The 26584-nt window shown below is 38.3% G+C and overlaps 1 protein-coding gene across 1 annotated transcript in view; it reads left to right on the top strand.

Moving 5' to 3' along the window:
* Positions 1 to 26321, top strand: part of EMSY (EMSY transcriptional repressor, BRCA2 interacting) — a 41260-nt gene extending 14939 nt beyond the window's left edge. Inside the window, exons 8-22 of the mRNA XM_075721442.1 lie at positions 2821 to 3097; positions 5121 to 5263; positions 5330 to 5435; positions 7574 to 7723; positions 9259 to 9432; positions 11662 to 11798; positions 13335 to 13508; positions 14365 to 14563; positions 15715 to 15879; positions 16149 to 16304; positions 18081 to 18140; positions 19174 to 19346; positions 20768 to 21331; positions 22212 to 22724; positions 24266 to 26321. Of these exons, the coding sequence (XP_075577557.1) occupies positions 2821 to 3097; positions 5121 to 5263; positions 5330 to 5435; positions 7574 to 7723; positions 9259 to 9432; positions 11662 to 11798; positions 13335 to 13508; positions 14365 to 14563; positions 15715 to 15879; positions 16149 to 16304; positions 18081 to 18140; positions 19174 to 19346; positions 20768 to 21331; positions 22212 to 22724; positions 24266 to 24460 (3186 nt within the window). The 3' untranslated portion in view covers positions 24461 to 26321. The remainder of the gene's footprint in view (positions 1 to 2820; positions 3098 to 5120; positions 5264 to 5329; positions 5436 to 7573; positions 7724 to 9258; positions 9433 to 11661; positions 11799 to 13334; positions 13509 to 14364; positions 14564 to 15714; positions 15880 to 16148; positions 16305 to 18080; positions 18141 to 19173; positions 19347 to 20767; positions 21332 to 22211; positions 22725 to 24265) is intronic.
* Positions 26322 to 26584: the final 263 nt, after the last annotated feature.

Raw genomic sequence — 26584 nt, 5'->3', positions numbered from 1 at the left:
CCTCTGTCTAGGACACAGAAGGAATCTAGCTGGTGAAGCCTCTGGCAGTTAATGCCTTTAGTTCTTCAGGGACTAGGTTTTGATGTCTCTCAAAGTAGAGCTGAAAGAACTAATTTCAGTGTATGTTAGGAATTAGTTTTTACCTTAACAATTAAAATCAACAACAAAAAAGCAGCTTGCTTTTTTTTTTTTAATTAGGCAGTCTGTGATGCAGTTTTGGTACCCATGATGAGGTTACTTTGATCATTTCAACATATGTGAGAAAATAGTATCTAAAAAATACAATTGTTACGACTTGAGCTTTAATACTTTTAAATTTTGACCTGAAAATTCTGTTTTCTGGATATACTTCATGCATGAAGATCGCTAAATTTTGTTATGCTGTGTTAATTTTGAAAGAACAAACAGAATAGAGACCCAAACCTGCTTAGTCACAGGACAGCAACCATAGTTAAACTATAATGCTTTACAAGCTTTTTTCCCTGCATGATTAAATAAAGTGTTATTAAGTGATAATTGTGGACTGATGGTTTTATCTCTGTCTTTGAATGAAGAACAGTGGTGTTCAGGAGTTGTGATTATGCCCAGATTCATCCTACATGTCTGTACTTACTTAGCTGAGACCCTGAACTTGCCCTGTTGCCCTACGGATTTTATAGGAAGTTTAATGTGAATAATCTGCCTTTCTTGACTGCAAGGTTTTGGGGGGTATTTTGGGTTTGGGGTTTTTTTTTTTTTAATGCTTTGGGTGGGAAGGGACCTTTAGAGGTCATCCAGCCCAACCCCTGCAGTGAGCAGGGACAGCTTTAACCAGATCAGGGTGCTCAGAGCCCCGTCCAACCTGACCTTGAATGTTGCCAGGGATGGGGCATCGACCACCTCTCTGGGCAACCTGTGCCAGTGCTTGACCACCCTCATTGTAAAAAACTTCTTTCTAATGTCTAGTCTAAATCTATTCTTCTTTAGTTTAAATCCATTATTGCTTGTCCTGTCACAACAGGCCTTGCTAAAAAGATTCTCCCCATCTTTCCTGTAGGCCCCCTTTAAGTACTGCAAGGCCGCACTAAGGTCTCCTCCTTTGACTGCATTCCTAGATTACTTATTCTAGGTGGAATGGAGCTGGCCCGAAAATTCAAACACTTGAGAAATATTTCTAGTGTTAACTGACTATTTGAGAAACAGGATAAAACTCCAGAGGCACATTGTAGGATCTTTCCACCTGCAAGCCTTGTACCAGAATCAAGCAGCGTCGTGTTCAGCTCGTCTGCGTGGTCATAACCTAAAAGCAATTTCAGAAGGGTGTTTTGATTAACTCAAGGTTAGGCAGAAGGCAAAAGTAAGAGCGACGCAGCGAAAACGTTCTCCCTGGAGAATGCAGTAAAGTGGTAGAGCAGCAGATGTGGAAAGCTTGTGCTTCAGGCATTGGTCAGTTGTGGTCAAACTGCTGTAGCTCGTGGAGGTACTAAGCTTTTGGTTTTCCTCAGATCAAGATATTAAAGGCTTAGCTAAGTAGCAGGGACCATAAAACTAAGCACTGGAGGAAAGAAGAGGCAGAGGCAGCCATGGTGGTGAAATTTGCTGCTTTTATTCCATCCATGTGGTTATCTCTTTTTTTTTTCTTTTTTTTAAATTATAAACTCTTAATCTCTTACTGCTTGATCTGTCACTTAAGTCTATTTCTGGTGCCATTATCATGTTATTTCTTTTCTCTATCAGGCAAGGTTTCAGTAGTCCTTGGGTAGTAGTGTAAGACTTTTCATTTGAGCTGACCCAGGTTTTCTTTGCACCTTCTGTACCTTTTTTCTATCCGCTTTTGTTATGTCAAATCATTAATAAGTTTTAATTTTCAAAGATTTAATAAATGACATTTTTTTGTTGGGACAATTGCATTATTTCTCAATATTCTTGCATGGTAAACTGAAAATATGTTGTATTTCTGTGCTGTGTGTTGGTATTTTAACTGTGTGCTTGTAACTACAAGGAGGTACATACGAGCAGAATAAAAGGAATCTCTTTACATAAACAGTCCCCGTATTCAATACTTAAAAAATGCTTAGTTTTCTAGGTCAGTTGCATAAGAACAGGCCTCTTCTGATGTTATAATGAATTCTGTGTTTTTCTATGTCAAATCAGATTCATGGTGTTGTAATTGTAACTCGCACTAGGGGTAATGTTTATTGTCTTTAGACAAATGGTTTTCAGACAGATAAGAAAGAATTTCTTGTTATTGAGAGCACTAATTAAAGCAGAAATTGTTTTAAACCTAAACCAGGTTTTTCACTGATGAAATATTGATTGTTTATAGCCTTGTGGATCAAAAATATTTGCCATTACTGACTCGGCAACTGCTTGTTAATTGTTAAAGAGTTAAAAAAAAAAAAATCATCTGTTCTCTCATTGCCATTTCTTGATGTACGTGCAGGGTTTGGGAGAATGGTGTTTAAAACTTGCTTGAAATCCCTTCAGTTCCATTTTAAAATGGGCTTCAGGCTTCCTGGCCCAGTTTAATGAAACCAAGCAGTTCATTCCTGTCTGTTGGCCTTCAGACATGAGATAATTCTACTTTAATTAGATAGTAATTGTTTTCCTCAAAAAAAAACCCAAAAACCACCAAACAACCCTTCTGATTTTAAGGAAAATGTTTATCACCGTTTATTCAAACTAACTGAAATTTTTTGTTGCTGGCAAATGTGAATATGACACTTAATACACATGTATCCCTAAAACTAAATACACAGGCAGATATACTACTGAAATTTTGTGCTTTTAAATAAATGCAAAGAACAAATGAATTTCTTCTTGTTCTTTTTCTTCTTTCAGGTGATAATAGTAACCACCTCTCCAAGCTCAACTTTTGTACCCAACATCCTTTCAAAGTCCCACAACTATGCAGCAGTTACGAAACTTGTCCCGACATCAGTCATTGCCTCAACTACTCAAAAGCAACCAGTGGTTATAACTGCTTCTCAGTCCTCTTTGGTCAGTAGCAGCAGCAGCAGCAGTAGCTGTTCCACTCCCTCCTGTACTGCGAATACTATTGCTGTGACTGCTGTAGTATCATCAACGCCATCAGTGGTTATGTCAACAGTAGCACAAGGTATGGCAATAACATTATATTTATAAAAGCTCTTTTACTGATAAATTGGACTTTGTTTTGAGAATAGCATAGGGGAGATGCGGTTTGTGTTTACATTTATGTTTACTTTATGTTTATGTAGTTAGTAAAGCACAGGAGATGTGAGAGAAGTCTACTGGTGAAACTAATCCAAGATACACTACAAAAGTTCTTGTTGAACACTTTCCCTCTTTACTTCAACAATTAATGTGGTGATTCTCTTTTTAAAGAGAAAGTGATGAGACGATGTGGCATAGCTTTTTTTATTTTGAAAAGATTTTACTTGCAGCATTAAAACATCATAGCCTCAAAATGACTGGCTTTTAAGAACTATCTGATGCATGGAAAATGGATGTTTCCAATATTTGAAGATGATTGCTTCTCTTAAAGCCTGATTTACAAAAACATGCAAAGTTAACATCAAATAAATACAACTTATGCTTGATGTGCTTAGTCTTTAGAATATTTCTTGTGGTAACTAATCTTGATGACAGTTCTGAGCAGCAGAGAAGTGTTTACACCTTTTTATCTATATATTTTATCAGCTTACCAGTTTTCAAGTCCTTAAAAATTAAGATCTGAGTGGGCCTGGATTAAAATTCCTGGGTTCCTGATTTCTAATTCCAGCCATGTATGCTAGCTTGACTGATTCAGCTCTGCAGCCACTAGCTAACATTTGGAAGGGAAGCTGAGGATGAATGAGAGGGCCTCAGTGACCAGCACTTGAAAAATACTGCGCCTGACAATGACAAGTGTCACACGGCAATTTTTCCTGGTCCATATTTTCCATTCTTGTTCCATTCCACAAAAAGTTGGGCAACCAGCTCAATGCTGAGGAGATTTTGCCTTCCGTATTGCTTCTATTAATCAGGTTCTGAAGATACTACTCTACAGAGCACAAGGGCTTACAGCAGAATTTCATATTGTTTGAACTATGGATTTTTAGTTGGGTTTGATCATGGAAGAGGCTATAATTCTCAAATACAGTAGATGGAATATCTCTTTAACAGGGTTTTTGTTTTTTTCAAGACTATCAGTGTCATTGCAGAAGATGCTGGTGAAATGTTTTGTGACATAAACTGGTAATCACTCCAAATGTGAAGAAAGTTAAATTAATGAATGAAAATAGCTGACCAAGGAAATGGAGAAACCATCTTAGATGATGCAGTGAGAAAAGGGTTGCTTATTTAGATGGCCAGAATTGTAGTTTATTATGATTTCTGTCATTATCACTGCCATCTGTAAATGTAGAGAAATAAGAGAGGAGACTTTCTTTCTATTTTTCACTACAGCTGGGACTTGGTTAAAAACTGCCTTCATAAGACATGGACTTGATGTTTGTCTTTTTTGGTGCTTATGGATGTGCAGTTTAGAATTATAGACTAAGCCAAATTTTGCTGGAAATGCTGTGACAACTATGTAAGGGAACGAGAGAAATAAGTATTAAGATTTATTTGGGAACTTTGTCTTTCCATCTTACTTGTTATAATCACTTTATTACTTGTAAGATCATCTAACCTATCAGCAAAAAAAATGTGTGTTCCACAGTTTTCTAAATTACATACCATTAATTGATTCATTCTTTTAAAATAGTATTGCGCTCACTAACAGATACTCGCTTCTAATGTTGATGGGTTTCATAGTTGTCATCCTCATATCCTAACTTTTTGTAGTCATGATTTTCACTATAAATACTTCGCTTTCTTGAAGCTTAAAGAGCAGGCTTTGAAACACATTTGTGAATTATTTGTACTACAAAAGATGCAGGAAGTAGACTGGGATTGTGGTCTTTCCATTAGCTGCTGTTCTGCTGCCGCACTGAAAATCTGCCTAAAGCTCCCTTGCCTCTGAACAGAGTGCTTCTGCTATGTGGGAGCTTTTTTTACTCATGTATATCTATGCATCTTTCAGTAGAAAAGACAGTTTAAATGCAAAAGTATTTAAGAAAGTGTAGTATTTTTCTTGTGTTGCGCTGTTCAGTCTTAAACCATTTACTCTTTCACAGGTGTGTCTACATCGGCAATTAAAGTTGCCTCTACCAGACTACCTTCCCCAAAAGGTTTGGTTGGGAATCCAACTCAGATCTTAGCACAGTTTCCCAAACAGCATCAGCAGTCCCCCAAACAGCAGCTGCACCAAATACAACAGGCTCAACAGCAGCAGCAACAGCAGCAGCAGCAACAACAACAACAACAGCAGCAACAGCAGCAGCAGCAACAGCAACAACAGCTGGTGCAGTCTTCTGTAGCTCAGCAGCAGCCACAGCAGTCTCAGTTGCCACCTGGTATCAAGCCCACCATTCAGATCAAACAGGAATCAGGTAGTTGGAGTTAATCTTGGGTCATATTGCTGATTGGTGAGGTCTAACCACAACTCAGGAAAGTAGGGCAGAATTCTGTCCCAAAATGTGCACGGGGAGCTGTCATTAAGGCATAATTACTTGAGTACAGGATTTGGCATTAAACCTGGATATAAGTAGATAGCAAAGGATGTCTTAATGTTTTCAGCTAACACTAATTGAGGAGTTTGGTTCTGTCACTCTTCTTGTTTGGTTCAGGTATACAGACCATGCTTTAGCAATAAATGCTTTATCTTTAGAGATTAAAAGGTATGTAAATATCTTCAAAAGTAACGTGAATGGCAATCTGGAAGACACCAGTTTTTTGAAGATCCAAGAGCTGTTCAACTGTATCAACTGGAAAGAGAAGTTAATCCATGTTTTAATTCTTTTCTTGGGTCCAGAAATCAAAACCTACTTTTGAGGTACTTGTCAAAACAAATACAGTTAGATCTGAGACTGGAAGTTGGACTGGATTCTTTTTGTAACATTGATTCATTCAGTTGACTTTGGGCAAGTCATGCAGTCTTCCTATGTTGGCTTTACTCTGTTTTAGAATACAGTTCTTATCTCCGTATGATATACTAAGAAGTAATGCTTGCAAAGTTATCTAATTCTAAAGGAAGAAGTGCTATAAAAGTGCAAAGTATTTTTATGTCCATATTTTATAGTAATGGTTAGTGAAATTATTAGTAAAATCAGTAAAATTACTATTTTATGTTCATACTATTTAGATAAAAGAATTAAAATAGACCAGAGAGTGAAAAAATAAACAGCCCTACTGCTGTCCTTTGATAAATTTCCTTTTGGATTATAGGACCATTGCCTAAGAAAAAATATCCACTAGTGAAGATGGATAAGAGGCCTCCATCCTCCAGTCACTGAACAGTATTTGATCAATAAGAGCTTCACTCCTTGCCTTCTACTATGGGCTTAGGCTCAAATGTTCTTTTTAGTTAAAGTTTCTTTGGAAATACCGTCTGATACCTATTCTTTCTGGAAGATGTGAATCAATTTTCACATAGACTTTGCTTTTTATCCAGTTTTGTGTCTGGATGATGCAAAGGCTTCAATTTCTCTTTCCTAACATCATTATTTAAGATTGGAGCTTACTTGCTCCGTACTGCTTCTATAGTCACCGCAGAAAGAAGAAAACATCTCCAGAGCATGTTTCACATCCCGAGTGGACAAAATTGTACACCTAGAAATATATGTGTGCAAGTCCCTACATTTAGACGGGATTAATTCAGCCTGGGTGTTTAATGGCATTTTACCAACCCAATGCAATACATTTACCTTGTCATGGAACAGAATGTAAGATGCAAGTGTCCTGGATATACTTTTGAACAGATGACATGAATCTCCTGATTTGCAACTGAGAAGTGAATCTCGCAGAGGTCCCATTCTACTACACAAATCAAGAGAGAGGGAGCAGAATCCTGGCTGTACTAAGGTGTCCTCTTCCTTTGTTTTTGCTGATTCTACTCAGAGCTTGTTTCAGCCCAGTTCCTTTGTGGCTTCAAGATAACCAATAAATCATGAGGAAAGAGAGCAGTTTACTTAAAGCAGCCTTCCCTAGCCAGTGTCACAGTTGCTTCCTTACACCAACTGATGCTCTTTGTGCAAAAAGCTTTATTTAATTTGTTCAGAGGGATGAGATTCAACTAGGCTAATTAAGACACATTAGAATTTACAGCCTAAATTGATGAACTATTTCACTTTTAGGTGGTTCATTGTCTGTGTACCAATTCAGTATTGGTTGTAACCTGTTGGTTCCTGGGAAACATCCTATTTTTTGAATCACGGACCAGAAAAGGTTAAAAATCACTACAACAAATCAATGATGGAATGGAATCCTATGCCAAAGTGGGAGTAGCTAGGAATTGAAACAGGCACATGAAAGGCAAAGATGATGACTGTCTTGTTATTTGCAAAACAAAACAAAACCAGAAAAAGCCAAGCAAAAAACCAACCCAAACAAAAATTATTTTCAGAATATTTATCAAGAATACATGGGCTCCTTGTGAGGCTACTTGCCCACTAGGGCTTGGTCTGAGAAAGCGTTTCAGAACGTAACTTTTCGTGCCTGTATTTTAACAGTGACCTTTCTCCTTTCCTAGGTGTTAAAATAATCACTCAACAGGTGCAGCCCAGTAAAATCCTTCCCAAACCAGTTACAGCGACCTTGCCCAGCAGTAGCAATTCACCTATTATGGTGGTTAGCAGTAATGGGACTATCATGACAACTAAACTGGTCACTACTCCCACTGGTAAGTTACGGCTCTGAGAAGGGAAGGGAGGGTAAACCCAGACATACAGATGATCAAACATGGTTTATTAGGGTAAAAAAAAAAAAAAAAAAGCACTTCTCTCTTGTGAACAGTGAGCACAGCAGCGCATGCACAATCCTGTTGATATTTATTCTAGATTAGGATTTTTGCACTGGGTGCTCTTTTATTCGTCTTACATTCTTTTTGAGTTGGTACACAAAAATAAAATTGTTCTTCCCCACTGGGTTTTTTTTAAAGGAAGTTTTCTTGCAACTTATACTGATACTTTGCACTTCTGTAGCACCTTATATTAGATGATTTACATTAATGTAACTTTTTAGGTATGTCAAGCAGATAGGTCGGCATTCCTATTTTACGTAGATGGACTTTAAAAGACAGGTGACTTGCTCATAGTCCTGCAGTGAATTTATAAGAAGGCCAGTAAATTGAATTTTAAACTCCCACTGTTTTTCTGGGGATCTAATTGTATTTGTGTTTTCTTATTGATTAAAGATCAGAAATAATGCAGACTGTGCAGATTGTAAGCTTGTATGAAGAAAACTTGAAAAGCAGCTTTATCCTAGTTTTCAGAACTCTAATTAACTTACTTCCTGAATTTTTAGCATTGGTTGGGAATATTAGCATAAACTAAAGGTTAATATTCTTTTTCTAACTTTTGAAGTACTTCACAAAAACATTCTTAAGTACATAAAAATAAATCTAGCAGTTTTGTAGTTCATTTAGTTGGTAAAACCTGTATTGTGCTCTCTTGGATTTGAACACATAGCTTTCTTGTTACAACAAACTGTTTTGCTCTGTGATCTTTAGCAATTAAGGTCTGTAATGCACTATTTGCAGCAGTACAAGCAGAATGGAATTACAATGTTCGTGTAGCTGTTGTCTCATTATTTTGAGCAAGTTTCTTTTGTGGACTCAGTTTTGTTTCCATTCTGAGAAGGAGTAGGTCTGAAAAACAGCATTTATACCATGTCAAGAGGTTTCTTTTTGTACTGCTAAATGCTAAATCCATAAAATTGCATTATCATTGTAAATTATATTTTTCTCTTAGAGTCATATTTAGACCAGGTTTTTTTATAAAGTCTTAACAAACAATTTGTGATGTAGGAGAAGTGAGAGTATAGGTGTCTTTCAAGAGAGGAAGCAATCATTTCTGATAGAGTCATCAGATGCCTAGGGCATCTGAGGGAGCAAGCGGCAAACATACAGGAAGAATCTAAACACCTGTTGAAAATTAAAATCTTGGGTACAAGCATGTGAATTAAAATGTGGCAGTCATGGAATATTTGGTAAAATACTTCAGAAGACTCTTAGATTAAGCTGAAGTTGGTATATACTTGAATATTGCTCTGTGGGTTTAAAAAGTACTACGAGAGTTGTAAAGGGTGGTAATAAATTGCAGTGTGGGGTCTCTGAATAAAATCTAATGCTTTTTTCCTGAACTAACTTATTTTTCCACAAATACTATAGAGGATCATTTTCTAATGGTGAACTTTCTTGTTCTCTCTTTAAAACAGGAACTCAAGCAACATATACGCGGCCGACGGTTAGCCCCTCTATAGGGGCTCGGATGGCTGGAACTCCAGGGGCTGCTACTTATGTGAAAACTACAAGTGGTAGCATCATTACCGTAGTACCAAAATCACTGGCTACGCTGGGAGGGAAGATTATCAGCAGTAATATTGTTTCTGGTAGGCATATGAGTACTTTGATACTAAGACTTACTTCAAAAGTAACTTTAGACTTGCTCTAATTGTTCAGGGCTTTTCTGTGGGTTACATGCTCAAATAATTATTAAGACCTTTATTGGAGAAGAAGCTAATTCAGAAGAAAAATAGCTGAGGATGAAGAAGAAGAAAATGGGTAGAAGTTATGGAGGTAAAGCGTTCTTAAGGATTGCAGCAGTTCTTGTGTTTAAGAAGGAAACATCTAATGTGAGGGAAACCTGGGAGGAAATGAGAAATGTGGGTGAGGAGAACTACTATATTGTCCTATGTTAGAGGGCAGAAAGATCAGAAAACTGTATTAGCCCCAGTCTAAAGCAGTTTGTATGCTGTCCTTTTCTATTCCACTGCACGTCCAAAGAACCAGAATAGAAATGAACTGTGTATGTTAAATTCAGCTGTGCAACCTGCACCTTATCTTGTTCTCCTTTTATCAGCGTCAGCCTCTCTTTCCCTTACCCCATGTTCTAACCTAAGTTTTTCTTCCCAGCCTCACGCAGACCCTGCTCCTTATCTTTGATAGTCTGCTGACCAGCCTTAATGCTCTCTGCCAGTATAGCCCCTAAACATAGGGTCTCTTTAGCACCAGGACCAAGCACACTCACACCAGTCACAATTTCTTAGTGTCTGTTTTGGACTTCAACAGTGCTAATGCAGAGAAGGTCTGCATTTCCTAGCTAGGTGCCCGTGTAGAGCAAGATCTGCTGGGTCTGTTCATGCTGTCTAATAACAACCTTTAAATTACTCAGAGGTCCCATTGTTGGTGCTTAGCAAAGACCTGACATGGCACCAGCCAGCTCCTGTCACTGGAAGGTGCCACACAAGCTGCTCAGTAAACCCACTCTGGGGTGTAGTCTGGTTTTTCAGATCCTGATTTCTCCACAAAATGATATTTAGGGCTGCTACAGTAGCTTCTTTGGGAACAAGTAACTTCTTTAGCCTGTTGTGGGTATGGTGAGTTGTTAAGAAGATTTCTGTATCTACTAGTGAGTTTATAAACAAATGCAAGTGGTATTCTCCTGAGTACCAGCTAATGCGAAAAAAACCTTGGCTGGTCCTGCTCAGGACAATAATGATTGTCCTGAAACAACACAAGTTTGGAAAGGATGCCTGCTTTTTTTGTTGTTTTGGGGTGGGTTTTTTTTTTGTTTTTTTGCTAAGGGAGCAGTCTTTAGATGCCTCTGAAGTCACTAGAATTAAGTAAATCATGATCTTGTCTCAACATGTTTTTCCTTTCTCAGAATTAGTAGAATTATTAATCTGAAATGTGTAGTGAAGTATCTACAGGCATGACTAATGGGTAGAAGGTAGTGAAGGGAATCCTTGGGTTTGCAGCTCTGCTGTGACTGACTGGTACTTTCTTCAAGAAGAAGGTGGAAGGTGTTGATAAAAAGCTTTTGAGTACATATTGAAATGGCAGTCTGATAACACTGATGTCTTGCATATCAGTGTATGTACTGTTGTAGACTGTGGAGGGCTGACCAGAATTACCTGTCACTGCAGGTAAATAAAAACCTGATACAGGGAATGGAACTAATTAAATACTGGGAGAGGACCAGAAATAGCCAACACAGCTCCTCCAAAAAAAAGAGAAAAAACAAACAAACCCCACACTTCTAAACTCAACTTTTAAGAACTGCTTGTAAAACAAATAGTGTATTTTTCTTTTTTCCTTCTTTCAATCCACTACTCATCACTTGTATTACAACAGTTCCACGCCAGAAAGAGTTGGTATTTCTCTTGACTGGAGATACATTATTGGTACGTAGATTCTTCTACAGAGTTTATCTGTAGAAGAATATTTGTCTGTGCAGATAGGACCTTGAGCTGAGTATTAGTGGTGTCCTTATCCACCCCTAATTCTAGCATTTGAAAAGTTTGACATGTTAGCCTGAGAAAGCTGTATTAGTCTGCTCCGTAATTTGTGAGAAGGGGCTGACTGTCCTAATATAGAATAAATTACTCTGTCCTGGGCATGCCTGTTTTTACTATAGGTGAAAGATTTATAGAGTGGTTATCTAAGCTTTATATGTTGAGTTGGGTGACATAAATTCCCGTTGCAGATGCTGCCCTTTTTTTGTTGTTGTGCTGTCAGATTTAAGTACAATGATTCCTATATAGCTCACCAACTTCTACAGTGGAAGGAAATGTACATATGATAAACTGCACATTATTTCTTTTCCCACAAAAATTTAGGAACTACAACCAAAATCACTACAATTCCAATGACATCCAAACCCAATGTAATTGTTGTGCAAAAGACTACTGGAAAAGGAACTACAATTCAAGGGCTTCCAGGCAAAAATGTTGTCACAACGCTGTTGAATGCTGGGGTATGTAAGAGTTTCAAGTCTCAAATCGATAGCCAAGTGACAGGCTGTATGGTGGCTGCTGCATTCATTCTGCTAAAGTCCCTATTAAAAGCAAACTGTGCATGAGCTCCTTAACAGATCAAGCATGCCTTAATGTCAGGGATGTTTGAAAAGCAACTATGTTTTGCAGGATATGATAGATGCTTGAAACAGGCTGGGAATGTTCTCAGAGTTAAAGGAAACTAAAAACTTCTGAGCTTGCGTTTTTTCCATGGTTAATGATTTTGTAATCCTGAAGGGATTAAGTAGAAGAAAATTAATTTTACACTGTTTGCACTCTAGTGAGAACCGCGGTCCTGTGTTATAAACTTGCATCTCAAACCGTTTATCCTTCCGATGTAAAGGGCAGAAATAAACTGTCCCTTCATAGTAAGGGTGCCACCTTTCAATTTATGTGCTGTGTAACACTGTAACATCCGGTACCTGAGTATTGTATAGTGTTGACTTATTTTTTTGGATAACCTGATGTGTACTAAGAACAAAATCAAGTTTCCAGCTTCAACTGTGTTTACCTGTAAGTGCTAGTAATAAATAAAAATGATGAATGTGCTTTATGTTCCTAGGTAGAACTGTGAGATTCAATTCATTAATCATGTAATCTTTAAAAGTCTACTTGAGTAGCAGAGCTGAGTAGGGAGGCGTTTTTTTTTAAACCTTTTAGGAATTTTTTAAAGATTCTGAACTTTCCTAGTTTACGAAACTTAAAGCTGTGTTTTCACACAAGTGGAAATCTCGTGATGTTACATACTAGGAACCACCAGAATGTGATGATATTTCTTAGACAAGTCTGGGTACTTGATGGGAACTGGTAGGAATACTGTGAGAACTGACAACTAATGTTGTTCCTCATCTGGTTTCTTACTATGCAGAGCTAAAAAAAAAAGCATGCTCAGTGTCTTTGCAGCTCTTAAGCTATCAGGAGTCTAGTCATATTTCAGCACTGTTCCAAAGTCAAATGTTTCCTGTGAAACAGCTGTGAATCTGCATTTTTTTATTAAGTGAATTTTTAGTTTTAAAAAAAGTCCATAAGTAATTAATGTCTTGGTTGTGAGCATAATACAAAGATCTATATTTAAATAATTTCTTTTTAAAATCTCAATTCAAGTTTTGTAGATGTCTTGGCAAAGTTAGTGTTAATAGAAATAAGAGGTTTTAAAACATTTCTGAAGGATTTGAGGAAAGTTCCAACTTACGTGAATTCTTTGAAGCAACTTCAAAAAACTTGTCAGTGTCTTCTAGTTACTCCTTTTTGTTCACCCATTTAGAGCTGCTCAAAAGGTAAAGTAATGGAAAAGGGGTTTTGGTAGCTTTTCCATTCAAAGCCATAGGGTTTTTTGTTCTTGGTCTTCGAATGTTTTTTGTATCAAATAAGTCTAGTTTCAGCAGCAGCAGGTTGATTTCATGTTACAGGCACTCACCTATAACTGTATTTTTTTAGAGAAGTGGGTCTCTGAAGAATTTCACTAAGTTAACCTGTAAACTTTGACTTCTCTACAGGGGGAGAAAACTATTCAGGCAGTGCCAGCAGGAGCAAAACCTGCTATCATCACTGCCACAAGACCCATCACAAAAATGATTGTTACACAGCCAAAAGGAATAGGGTCCACGGTCCAGCCAGCCACCAAAATCATCCCAACTAAAATTGTTTATGGTCAGCAAGGGAAAACGCAGGTACAGTGAGGACCCATTTCTGTCTTGAAATGTACCCCTAAATTTTAATGGGAAGTAAGTTTTCACTGTGTTGCCGCATTTGTTACAGGATTAATATATGTCTATGGGGAGTGAGACTTAGGGGTGTAATGAGGTGGCCTTGATTCTCATTTCTCGAGCACAGTGGTTACGTTTGTTAGCTGTTTCTGGAGGCCTAGAGCAAGCCAAAAAGATTTACTAAGCCTTTTACGTAGCTGAAACTGTCTGGTCATGGCTCTAGATGCCTGTTTAAGTCTTACAGCTAATGGCTAGATTGTGAGAAACAAAGACATAGGTCATCCATCAGATCTGAGGTTTTATTGAAGTTATCTTCTGGTTAATGTATCTTCAGGTTGTCCCTGCAACCTTGTGTAATTGGTGGGGCTGTATAACAGAGAATCTGGCTTATTTCTGGATGCTTTCAGTTTCAGCTTTTTCTCTGGTTGCACTTGGTGTTTAAAAGAACTAAACTTTTATCAGGTATATTTTGCGGAAGAGAGGTGCTTGTCCTTATCAGTGCAGTGCATGTTCCAGCTCACTTGCATAGCTTTCTCTCGTGACACCATAGTTGTATCCAGCCCTGAAAAATGACTGTTTAGTGGTTTACGTGTTAAGTATTCCAAATTACTGAGTGAGAAGTACATTCTTGTGAATTGCCATTTACTTGGGCTTTGTGATTTAATAATCAGAGCTGCTGAATTTACAGGTAGACTTTTTCGTAAATTATGAATGTTATGTAAGTCTTATACATTGATCTATTTGAATCGCACCCTGTACTCTGCTCAGATCTGTTTTCTTGAGTGCTCTTACTATACACAAAATCTGCCTATCTAACTAGGTTCTCATAAAACCAAAGCCAGTGACATTTCAAGCAACAGTTGTGAGTGAACAAACTAGGCAGTTGGTGACTGAAACGTTACAGCAGGCGTCAAGGGTAGCAGAGACAGGAAACTCGTCTCTCCCAGAAGTGAAAGAAGAACCACAAACCTACACTGATAGCAGCTCCTCTTCTACGGAGTCCTCCCAGAGCTCCCAAGGTATGTATTAGTGTCGCATAAAATACAAACGGACTGTCTCCCAAGCATGCTAGCTAGTTTCATGTAACTCACTGTGTCTCCTTTTAGCACAGGTTTTCACCCAATCTGTTAGCAGTGTGTGTCATTGTTCACTTCTCTTATGTCTTTATTTATCTCTTATGAGCTTTTTACTATGTGCCTCCATTTCCTATGTGAAAAGTGGAGATAATGGTGTCTTGCTGGGCTTTGACTTGCTGTTACAGTGCTTGTGGCCTGCAGCCTGTTCCCTGTTTTTGGGGAGTCTGCCAGAGGTAGGCAGTGTAGTAGGTTTTTTGGGTCTTTTTTGGAAGCCCATGCTCTGCCACCCTCTTCCCTGAGTGTATTGAAACATCTCTCCAGTGCATGACTGAAAGCTGTCATGTGACCAACATGAATTTTGGTCCTTTTATAGGCACAAATGTGTGCATCAGGACATATATCAGACATGCAGTCCTGATGGGGATGCTGCTATGGCTTCAAGCCATGATACAGATGCAACTCTTTGTGTGGTAGAGGAGGATAAATAATAGGGCCTAAATAAGACCCAGCCTTTGGTCAGGAGTGACCATAGGGTGTATCACTGCATCAAATAAAAGCAAGTGTCTCTCAGTGATATGTGTACTTATGTGCCTTTCAGTCACCTTTCCTATGTAATTCTGTAACTGTTGGTCTATACTGCCATTTTAAGTAAATTAGAAAAGGTTTTGAAGATTCAACAAATTTATCAAAATTTAGGAGCTATTAATTCAGAATGCCGCATACTTGTTGATCACCTGAACTGCTAAAACCTTCTGAAAAAGAGTTCAATCCAAGGCAAATACAAAGAAACCTGCTGAACTTTGATTGTTCAAAACAAAGCTTTTACAAACTACTAAGATATAGGATATTTTCTTTGCTGGAAACTGTTCATAACATCAGCAGTGTTTTATGTCAAGAGTCAATTGTCATAAAAACTGAAGTGTTGCAGAATGAGAGTATGCATCCTTGGCAGTGTTCAGAATGCTAATGGATAATGAGTAACCTGGTCTAATTTTGAACTATAGCCCTGCTTTAAAGCAAGAAGCTGGACAAGAGACCTCCAACCCAAAATGGTTCTATGGTGACTTGATGTGCCTTTGTTCTTCTGCAAACAGATTCTCAGCCCGTAGTCCATGTGATTGCTTCAAGAAGTCAAGATTGGTCAGAACATGAAATTGCTGTGGACACAAGCCCTACAATAATTTACCAGGATGTATCCAGTGAATCTCAGTCAGCTACTTCCACGATAAAAGCTTTGCTGGAACTTCAGCAGACAACAGGTGGGAAAACATATGTGCTTGTTTGGGATAACTTCAGTGCTTATTACTTGTTTAAGCAGCAGTTTGTAATAAGTTTTGTAATTGAAAAGCACCTGTCTTGAATTAACTTGATTCCTTTCTTCTTATCCTGTAACAGGTTGTTTGAATCTATTATATGAATGTTCGTGATCTATTTAATTAAACTTTTGCATTTATATTGGAGGTTTATTTTATTAGGGAGGTTTATATATTGGAGGTGTATTTCATGTTTTTCTTTTCTTCTAAAGCAGTGAAGGAAAAGTTAGAATCGAAGCCAAGGCAGCCTACCATTGACTTGAGCCAAATGGCTGTCCCAATCCAGATGACCCAAGAAAAGAGGCATTCTCCAGAAAGTCCTTCAATTGCCGTAGTAGAGTCGGAATTAGTTGCTGAATATATCACAACTGGTAAGTGACTAAGGTGGCGTGACGGTGGGTTTGCAGTTGAAGTCTGGGGACTTAATTTTGGAGTTTTCTTACAATGGGTTTCATTTTTGTGTTTTGCTATAATTTGCTGTAGAGGAAATGAGTCTTTTCTTCCACTCTTGAGACCCTGCGCAGGGGACAGAGATTGCATCTGCTTTTCTGGGGCATAGTGGAGAATCTTTGTATCTGAAACAAAGGGTTGTTGCTTCAAGACATCCCAGTTGAACGCATTTTTCTGTTCCCTGATCGGATGGAGAGGACAAACTGTCCCACTTGTCTTTAAGGAAAACGTCTAGTAAGGAAAAAAGTAGAAAATGAAGTTATGGGAACTGTATACTATTTTTGTACGTACTGAGTGGAGTCAGACTTTGAGTTAGTTTAACCCATATTTGCAAAATGTTACTTGCTTACCAGCACTAACTGGGTTTTTAAGCAAGGTGTGCATTTAGCATGCTGACTTAGTCCCCAGTTTCTTCATTTGTAAGGCTTTGAACTGATAAGCTTGCACTTTTTAAACAAGTAAGTTATCCACATTGAAATTATGTTTGAGATTCAGCTCTAACTTTTTAAACTCTTGACTTCTATCTGGTTGTCCATTTTGTGTAAGTCCTTGACTTGCTTGTCTCTCTGATGCTCCCTGCTACCCCAGAACAGTAGGTGTGAGCCACTTCCCATACATACATGAGAAGATCAAATTACCTGTTTTCCATTTTAATTTCTTAAGTCCGCATTATTGGTCTCTGTACTTTATTTGGAAAATGAAAGCAAAAGTGTGTTGAAAATCCGCATTGGAAAAGAGGAATAAAACTTGATTGTATTAAATTCTATAAGTACGCATCTGTAACTCCAGTGGTCTTAGTGTTAGATGTCTAATCTGACATCTTCATTTTTCACTTTCCTGCTCTGTACGTCCTCCCCTCACTTCCATCCCTTGTATGGCCTAACTTCAGGTTGTGTGAAATTGGAGCTGGGGGGGATGTTATTGTTATTCTTTTAAATAACACTTACTGTATCTGGCTTCAATTGTGAATGTTTGAGTCATGCTCCCTTGGATCTCTTTTAAAACAAACTCAAAAGTGCAATAAATAGTGTTAAAGTGATCTCCAGTTAACAGTCAGTTATCTTCACTGACACAGATGCTGTGCATTGTGCTTCTATTCAAGGTTCCAGTTTTTGCTCGGTATTGCTGTAAAAGTTGATGTAAAATAGGGACTTTTGCAGGGAGGGTGGGAAATTACAGTTGGTATCTTTGTAGACTTAAGTCCTTTTCTGCAGCTTAGAAGCCACGCAGAGTACAAAAGCTGAAAATTTATTGAGCTATGATTACTGTTTGAAATACTGGGATTTTTATAAACCTTCAGTTGATATACAGGAATCTACCAGAGAAATGCAGGCTGCTGTGGGTTGACTGGCAGCAGTTTCTGCTACAGCATAAAACTGGCTATTTTGCTCTTAGATTTTTGTCCCTTCCCCCAGTTTCTGTGAGCACTGCCAGGGAATGCAGGTGATTGCATTTTGGTTTTAATTTGTGCTCCTCAGGATTCATCAGTAATCCATGTAGCTGTATTTTCTGCTAAAAATTCAGCAGTAAGATAGTAAACAGTCTATAATCTGATGTGAACTCTTCTGCATGCGCCTAGACCAAAGGATTAGGCACACTTTAATCTATATGGGAGCTGGGATTCAGCATGTGCTTCCTCGTGAGATGAAGGGAGCAGTTCACACATCTTAGTGTCACCATTTTTTGTCTGTCTGCAGACTCAGGAAGACAACACTGTATTGGTTCACATTCGGAAGAATATCTACACAACCATATAGGTTAGAAACTTTATTTTTAAATGAAGTTTTCAATTGTGCAGGAACTGTTGGGGGATATCCATGACGGATCTGGTACAGCATGCAGGCCGGTATTGATAAAATCCAACTCCTCTCTTGGAGTGGAAAGTACAATTATCATGTTAATTCAGAATATGACATTTCTTTTAACTCTCAGGAAGGTCCCTAGAAACTTTTTAACTTTAAGTTATGTTACAACTGAATTTAAACTTTGCTTGTTCTACTTCAGTTATTAATTATTTTGTAACTAAAAAGTTAATTAAAGCAAATACCTACATATTAGTGTGGACAGGCATAAAGTAATTTGGATTCATGTCTTGTCAGTGACTGCAATATAGAATGGTTTGTGGGTTTTTTTCTCAGCAGATCATTTCTCTGTCAATCCACTATTTAATTATAGAGCCATCACCATAGCTCCGTAACTCATTCTGGATCTGTTATAAAAAGTGACATAGGTCCATGACAAGGTCTCCATTTTTTTGGTCTGTGTTTTCTGATCAACCTCACTTGCTTTCACAATACCCAAACATTTTCTAATTGCTAATCTTTCAAATTTAGCCTGTGCTCTGGAGAGTATTTCTTGCAGTTTATCAGTGGTAGAAATTCAGTGAGCAAGGCTTGCTGTTCTTAATTGCAGTCAATTGTGCAGGTGCTTTTAACAGTGTCAAAACCACAGAATAACATGATCTACAGTGTTATGCTGGTGCTGTATAAAGAACCCAGCTGAAAATCGAGTATAATTTCTGCTTGCAAAGTTGGTGTGTTGAGAGAGGGAGACCAGAGGCGGTTTGGACCAAGTGTGATTACTTAGGAAACAGAGGCAAAAGCCAAACCCTGAGTTGCTACTTTAAGAGGCTTCTCAGAATAGATCTGCACTTTAAGGTTGAAGCTAGCATACAGTAAAAGATGTTTTTCATACTCAGATCTTTATTTCACTCATATACGCTTTCAGTTGAAGCTTAAATGCAAAGCAAATAGTTAAAGTTACTGAAGTTAGTTCTGGAGAAGTGCCACTGACCTCTTTTATTTTCAGTCAGTCATCGGTCCCAGCCCCACCAGCAGTCATCTCAGCCCCAGAGGACTCTGCTGCAGCATGTGGCTCAGTCGCAGACAGCAACGCAGACTTCTGTTGTGGTGAAATCTATCCCCGCATCCTCCACAGGCGCAATTACCCATATTATGCAGCAGGTTGTACCCTTTCTTTTCCCAACAGTCTATAAACAGCAGTAGGTTATGTGAATTATGTAGGACCAGGGCTTGTTCTGAATGAATATGTCATGTTGCTGCCACTGAAAATGCTAAGTGTAAAGGCAAATTAATAATTTTAATATTGTCTGTTTTGGTGGTGAGGGTGGTGGTGGGATAAAAGGGAAGCAGTTAATGAGATTACTTGAGACTGTTAAGTAAGAGGTATTAACAGCCACTGTGGAAAACATAGTGCTTTCTAGATGAGTTCTTGCTGTCTGTATGTCATCCCTTCAACAGCAACAAGCTGCTTTTTTCTATATGTTGTATTGCAAGGGCCTAGGCTCTTTACATTATGTTGGTGTTAGTGTAGGTGGAAGAGCGATGAAGTAGAATCTGGTCAGTACACAGAGCACACAGTGTCTTTCATTTGAGGGCTTTAGTTTGTGAATAGCCAAACTTCTCTGAATCAAAAACTAAGATCATATTTAGACCAGTACCGTGAGGATCCCAAACACTTCAAAAAAACCAGTGTAGCTTGTGGTAAAATCTTACTGAAGATTTTAAGGAACTTAAAAAAAAAAAAAAAAACCAAAAACAAAACAAAACCCCCAAAAAAAACCTTACTGAAGATTTTCACTGTTAAGACCTGCTCAGCTCTGCAGTGCTTTAACTTCTAGGAACTTCAGGTGTGGACCAGGACAGCACTGTGTTAGGGTTATAAACCCACTTCAGAGAGTGTATTTTCACAGGTATTTGAGTAGGCTGCTTCATCTTGCTAAGGCCATTTATTAATACGTTTATACCATGGTATACGAAACATAGTAACGTAGATATCTTGCTCCCTCAAATCCCTCAAAAAATCAAACAATGTTTGTGCAATGCCCAAGAAAAATTGCAATAAAATTTTAAGGAAGGAAGGAGAAGAGAAGATTTCTGCTGAAACAGGGTAGACTGTAGGTGTATGGAGAGCTGCAGAAGAAATCATGGAGAAGATGACTAGGCTCTCAAGAGGCAGAAGAAGAATTTATTGTGCAGGGAGGCTCTGGCTTTAATGAGGAGATACTGGTTCAACCACCTCCTAATCCCTGCTGCTTCATATCCAACTGCCATGCAACCTTAGGGGCTTTGAACCTTAGTCTGACACATGCAAGGGCTACATAATCTCCACTGAGGATTAGTTACACAGTTAATGTTGTCACGCAGAGACGTACCACGTTTTAACATGATAAAAATAGCTATTGATTGCTTACATGTTGTGGAATCTCCATGTAAGGGTATCTTTTTATACATTAATTGGGAATCTGTAATGGTAAAATAAGTTAAAGTAGTCCAGTTGAAACATGAAAAAATTATTTTTAAGTTGTTTATTCTTACAATTTATATTTCTCTTTACTAACTCGCTCTAACTTCTTCTTATTAAGGCCTTAAGCAGTCACACTGCATTTACCAAACACAGTGAACAACTTGGAACTGAGGAAGGAGAAGTGGAAGAGATGGACACCTTAGATCCTCAGACTGGCCTGTTTTACAGATCTGCCCTGACACAATCACAGGCACAAAAACAGCAAAAACTGAGTCAGCCACAGCTGGAACAGACTCAACTGCAAGTGAAAACTCTGCAGTGTTTCCAGACTAAGCAGAAGCAGACAATCCACCTGCAGGCCGACCAAATCCAGCACAAACTCCCACAAATGCCCCAGCTTTCTATAAGGCATCAAAAGCTAACCCCCCTGCAGCAAGAGCAAGCACAGACCAAACCAGATGCACAGCACCCCCCACACCACATGATGGCCAAAGAAAGGCAACTCCCTACCTTAGTGGCACAGCCACAGCAAACTGTAGTACAGGTGCTTGCAGTAAAAACCACGCAGCAGCTGCCCAAACTGCAACAGGCACCAACGGCACAAAAAATCTACGTGCAACCCCAACCCCCCCAGAGTCAAATGCAGCTACCTGCCTCTTCAGAGAAACAGCCAGCAAGCCAGGTAACGGAATATTGATAGCATGCAAAATACACGTCGCTGTTCAAGGAAAAAAAAAAAAAATCAAAACACCAACCCTGTCGCTGTAGCAGTGTTTTGTCCTGGCAAGAGAGAACTCCTCATTCCGCTGGTATTAATTACCCCATCAGAAGGTTGACACTAGGAAAGAGAAGCACATGTTATAGGGGAAAAAAAAAAAATCCATAGAGCTCACAAACGTGTTTTGTTGGACAGTTTTTATGAATTTCTGCCACCACTGGTGCATGGAATATGTCCCTAATTATCTTCTTTTAATTTTTAGATATGACACGTTATTAATTTCCGTTCCCGTAGCACTTTTTATTTCTGTGGAAATAAAGATGAATACACTGCAGTCTCCTAAGGCTCTCCATTGTACGTCTTCCTTTGTAGTTTACATCTTCCTGAAGTTATGTGCTTTCATGTACAGGAGTAATTTGATTTTCCTTGGGAGGGGAAAATGTAAAGACTGAGGAACATGTTTAAAAAAAAAAAAAAAAAAAGTATTTTAACTAACTCCAGAAAAGTACAATTTTTTTTTTTTTGGCCCTTTCAGGAATACATATGAAAACAGGAGGGTTAACAAACATCACATGGGGATGTAAATCCCAAAGGAAAACGAGGCTGCTGTGGTATTATACTGCTACAATCCTTATCTAGCAGCCTAAAAAGCTGCCTTTCCCGAGGCTTCAATTAATTGTTACCATATCATTGCTAATTCCTTTGTTAAAACACTGAGTTTCAACTGTCTTCCTAATAGCAAGTATGTTGTTTGTGCCATACTGTCCTTGGAAATATTGATGAGATTTTCAATAAAAAAAAAGAAATCTAGCTGTAACATGCACAACAAAAATTTGATTTTCAGGTGCAGCATCCAATTATAACGCAAGGATCCACTGTTACAAAGATAACTTTTGAGGGGCGTCAGCCTCCTTCTGTTTCAAAGGTAGCAGGTGGCAGTTCTGTGCCCAAACTGGCATTGCCGGTTACCAGCCTATTTCCCATGCAGGCATCCGTGAAGACAGCAGTAGCAGATATTTTGAGAGTGTCTATGGTGGAAGCTCAGATTGACACAAACATAGAACAGACGATAGTGGATCCCCCAAACAAGGCCATGTCCACTAGTAAACCCGCTAGCGAAGCAGAGTCGTCACCTTGTACCCAGGTGCCGAGGGTGACTGCAGTAGGGATGACGGCAACTTCCATCCCCCAGCAACAGACATGTACAGAATCCAGTTCAAGTCCTCCTGCTGTTGGTCCTACTTTAACAGAGAGGAAACTCGATGCACAAGGAATGCCTACAACAAACCAGTTTATACACATTCAGAATATATCACAAAAGAAAGCTGAAGAGAGCTCATCAGAAATTGTAATCCAGGTAAGAGAAGACCAGAGCAAATAAGGCAAAGGTTGAGCAGAGCAAACTCGTGTCTAATGTGATGATAGCAACTGAACGATGTTCAAGTATTTTTGTTTTCCTTCTTCAGTTTTTGGTTCTTTTTCTACTCTCATGCTTGTAATGGATTACTACTTCAAAGTGTGTAATTCTTAAATTGAGCTCGGGTTTCTCCAGCGCTGTATCGTTCGCTGTGTCCTCGGTGTCTTCCTTTCTTTTTCTGTTAAGAAAACACACCAAGCTCATCTAATTTTACAAAGTACTTTCATTTGAAATGCTTAAAAATGTGACCTTCACCGCTTACTATGGAACTATGATCTAGAATTTTTTATATTGTCTGTTAATGTTACCTCTGAGTATAAAATCAGCGCAAAAAATGAAGTAGTGGGGTTCTGCTTACTGGGAAAGTTCAGCAAACAAGGTCTGGATTCAGAAGAAAGCTTGTTAACGTCACGTATAACTAGTCTTGCCACTTCTGAGATAAAATGACTATTGATCTTTAGTCTAAATGCTTTGAGTCATTGCCTAACTGATGATATTTTCATTGATTCTGCTGTCTTAAATACAATGTTTTATGATGTAATACATGGTCAGAATGTCAACTGAGGAAGTATTTAAGTCATCCGAGGACTCATAGTGGTGTAGACATTGTATACGTTCACACAAATGATAGCGTGGATTGAAATGGTTTTATTGTGTATCCTATTTGTGTTACAGTGAAAATGCTTCTGATGTGGGAAATAATTTGTGTACAGAGCTTTCGAGTTTTTCTCCTTACTTTGTAAAATCTTCATTGCAGCTAACTTCACTTTTGTAGAAATAATTATTTTTTACTCATTTTTAGTCCTCTTTTCCCTAAATAGACGAAGGTAGATTTCTATTTTACTTCAGATCTGTGTATTTTGAAAATCTGTATTGTTTTATCATTGTGGCATGCTACGAGCAGCTTCAAAAGTAAAATACTGCCCAGAATTTCAGTTGTATAAAGTTGCAGATTTAGTTTCTAGAACCTGCAAAAGTATAAGCAGAAATAAATAGCTTAGATCCGTTGTGTTTCCTCAGCCTCTACATTACTGCAGCCCTGAGCAGGGCCGGAGCTTGTATTGTATTGTATACAAAAAACGTAGCTAGTCCTTCTGTCTGAATGTCTTGTCTGAAAAAGATAAGGAAAAGATAAGGCTGAAGAAAGTATTATCTCCGATTTGCGTTTGAGGAATGATGGATGGTGGGCGTTGGTGGTTTAGCTGTTGGTTGTGCTGTCGCAGACCTTTAGTGAAGATCCCAGGCCAAGAGATCAGTGCCTTAAGAGCAAGATTATTCAAATTTTATCTTTCACAACCTAATCTGGTGAAAGGGTGCTTTGAAGCTTTAGCTAACGTAGTGTAACACGCAGCAGGCCTTAGCTAGGGAAAAATCACCCTTGGAAACCAAATATCCCTTTTCCTTGAGTACCTGTGCTTGCGCAGATGCCTTTACCTGTGAAAACTGTGCGTGTTAAAACTTAAATCTTTTCTTTCTTTCAGACTATCCCTCACTATTCCATCCCTTGTCACTCCAGCTCCAATGTGGTAGTGGAACCCAGCGGGCTCCTGGAGCTCAACAACTTCACCAGTCAGTGCCTCGACGATGAGGAGACGGCAATGGAGCAAGATGTGGACAGTAGCACTGAGGACGGCACTGAGCCCAGCCCCTCTCGAAGTTCTGCTGAACAATCCTAAGGAATTGGGACACTGGAGTGCACTTTAAAATATCTTGGGATTTTGAGTATCCAAGATGCCCTTGTATTGTGATGTCCTAGAGCACTTTGCCTATTAGAGTTGTTCATTGGACCCTTGAAGCATCAGTGTGTTTTAACAAGACGGTATTACAAAAGCTGCATCTTAAAAATTGTTTCCAAAAAAAAAAAAAAAAAAAAAGATGTAGTTACTGAGATTTAGTAAAAAGCTGTGACAGTGGAATGTACTTCTGTTAAAAAGCAAATCTGCAGCAAATTCTACAGCTCGTGCTATTGAAGCCCTTGCCCAGATACTGAAAGAGCTTTCAGTGAAAAGGGTTCGTTATTTTGCTGTGTCTTTTTGTTAGCTGTTGAGCAAAACACCATCAAAAGAAGAGAATGTTTTAATAAATATTTGTATTTTTAAATAGCATGTGAGAGAAAAAGTGTCTCTGACAGTGCTGGAAAAGCCCCAGGAATTTTGGAATTGGTTAGCTTTCTTGCACTTGTGCTCACTTACAGTTAAGATTTTTTTGTAAACCTAAAAATACAGGTTTGGGGTTTTTTTTTAATTCTTGTTGATGAATGTTTGGAAATAAGCAAAATCACTAACTGGTAGCAAAATGGATTTGCTAGTGGGTTTTTGTTTTCATGCTTTACAGGAAGTAGGGTAACGGTGTATGAGGCATTTCTTTGTGCCTTAAGCACATGAAATGCTCATCTGCTCTAGTTAATCTTTGATTATTTATTTAAATATAAAATTTAAAGTGAGGCCAAGTTGTTTAAAAAGTTCCTGTGAAACAGGCAGGTGTGTTAATTCTAATACAAACAGGGTGGGGGGGACATATTTTGCTATAAATCAATTTTTCAAAATTGGGGATAAGTGGTTCAGCGTCTTTCAAAGTTGAACCTCTGAATTTAGAAGTGAGTTAAGGCTTTTAAAAAAAAAAAAAAATCTGTATTTTACTCTTACATGCTGTTTTTAAAGTGACCATTTTGGGAGTTTAAAAGCTTAAATCGGTATACAGTGGTAGGTTTCAGAAATTAGCCTTATGACTTGGCTTGTTGAAGCAATACATTGGGGTTTTGTGATAGTTACAAGCCACAGAGAGGTTTGGGTTCAGGTGGGATAAGAGAACCAGTTGTAATACATTCTGCTAATGAAGACAATACTTTTTTTTTTTTTTTTCCAAATGTATATAAAAACAAGTTTTTAACTGTTTTGTATAGATTTCATTATAAATAACTAAGCATTTTAAGACTTTGACATATCATTTAATTGTATATATCAGCCTAACTGCCCACTTTTTGGTGCTGAAGTACTACTGTAAGTAGATTTCCTCCAAAGTCTAATACAGCTTTTTGCGTCAGTCTTTTTTTTTTTTTTTTGAAGCTGTGATTTTACTGTTGATACTGTAGTTAAGATTAAATTCCACCTAGAGTCACTCAAACTAAAAATACAAAACCTAAAAAACCAGTTATCTTACTTGTCCTGAGTATCCACCTATGTAAGAACATGCAGTAACCCCTAGATGGGGCTGTTGGTTTTTCATCTAACCTCAGTTGTTTTATAAAATAAGTCCCTGTGATTTTCATACACTTTTTTTCCTTCTGTTTTCTTTTCTATCAGCATTAGTTCCAAAATAATGTAGTTTATTATGGTGAAGTGTCCTGATAAATTCAACGTGCAAATGCCAGAAGAGTGGGGTAGGAAACTAATTATTTTTGCGTTACCTTGATGTTGGAATAGGTATTGGTTTGGTTTCTGCTGTACTTAGTGCTCAGGATGGAAGAGAATAATATATATGAAATGAAACATACCATATTTCTTTCTCTAGTTTAAAAAAAAAACCAAACAAAAACACCCTTCCACTATGCTATTCTAGGTGGTTCAGGTTTTGATAGTTGCTTGGGAGATTTTACTCTTTAGTTTTAGTGAAATAACGGTGACCAACAAGAGTGACCAAAGTACGATCTAAGTCCTGAAAGTTCCACGTTGCTACAGAATGACAAAAAGCGATTCGATACAGGTTTTACTGCCAGCGGGACCCGACAGTCTGTTGTGCTTTGCAGATGCCAGCGCGAGGCAGAGTCTGTAGTTTTCCATAGCCAGTTATGAAAAGCCCAA

This window comes from Pelecanus crispus, chromosome 1 (assembly GCF_030463565.1).
Source record: "Pelecanus crispus isolate bPelCri1 chromosome 1, bPelCri1.pri, whole genome shotgun sequence".
Taxonomy (NCBI): Eukaryota; Metazoa; Chordata; class Aves; order Pelecaniformes; family Pelecanidae; genus Pelecanus; species Pelecanus crispus.
The sequence above is the reverse complement of the archived record's forward strand: the minus strand, read 5'-3'. Positions and strand labels throughout refer to the sequence as shown.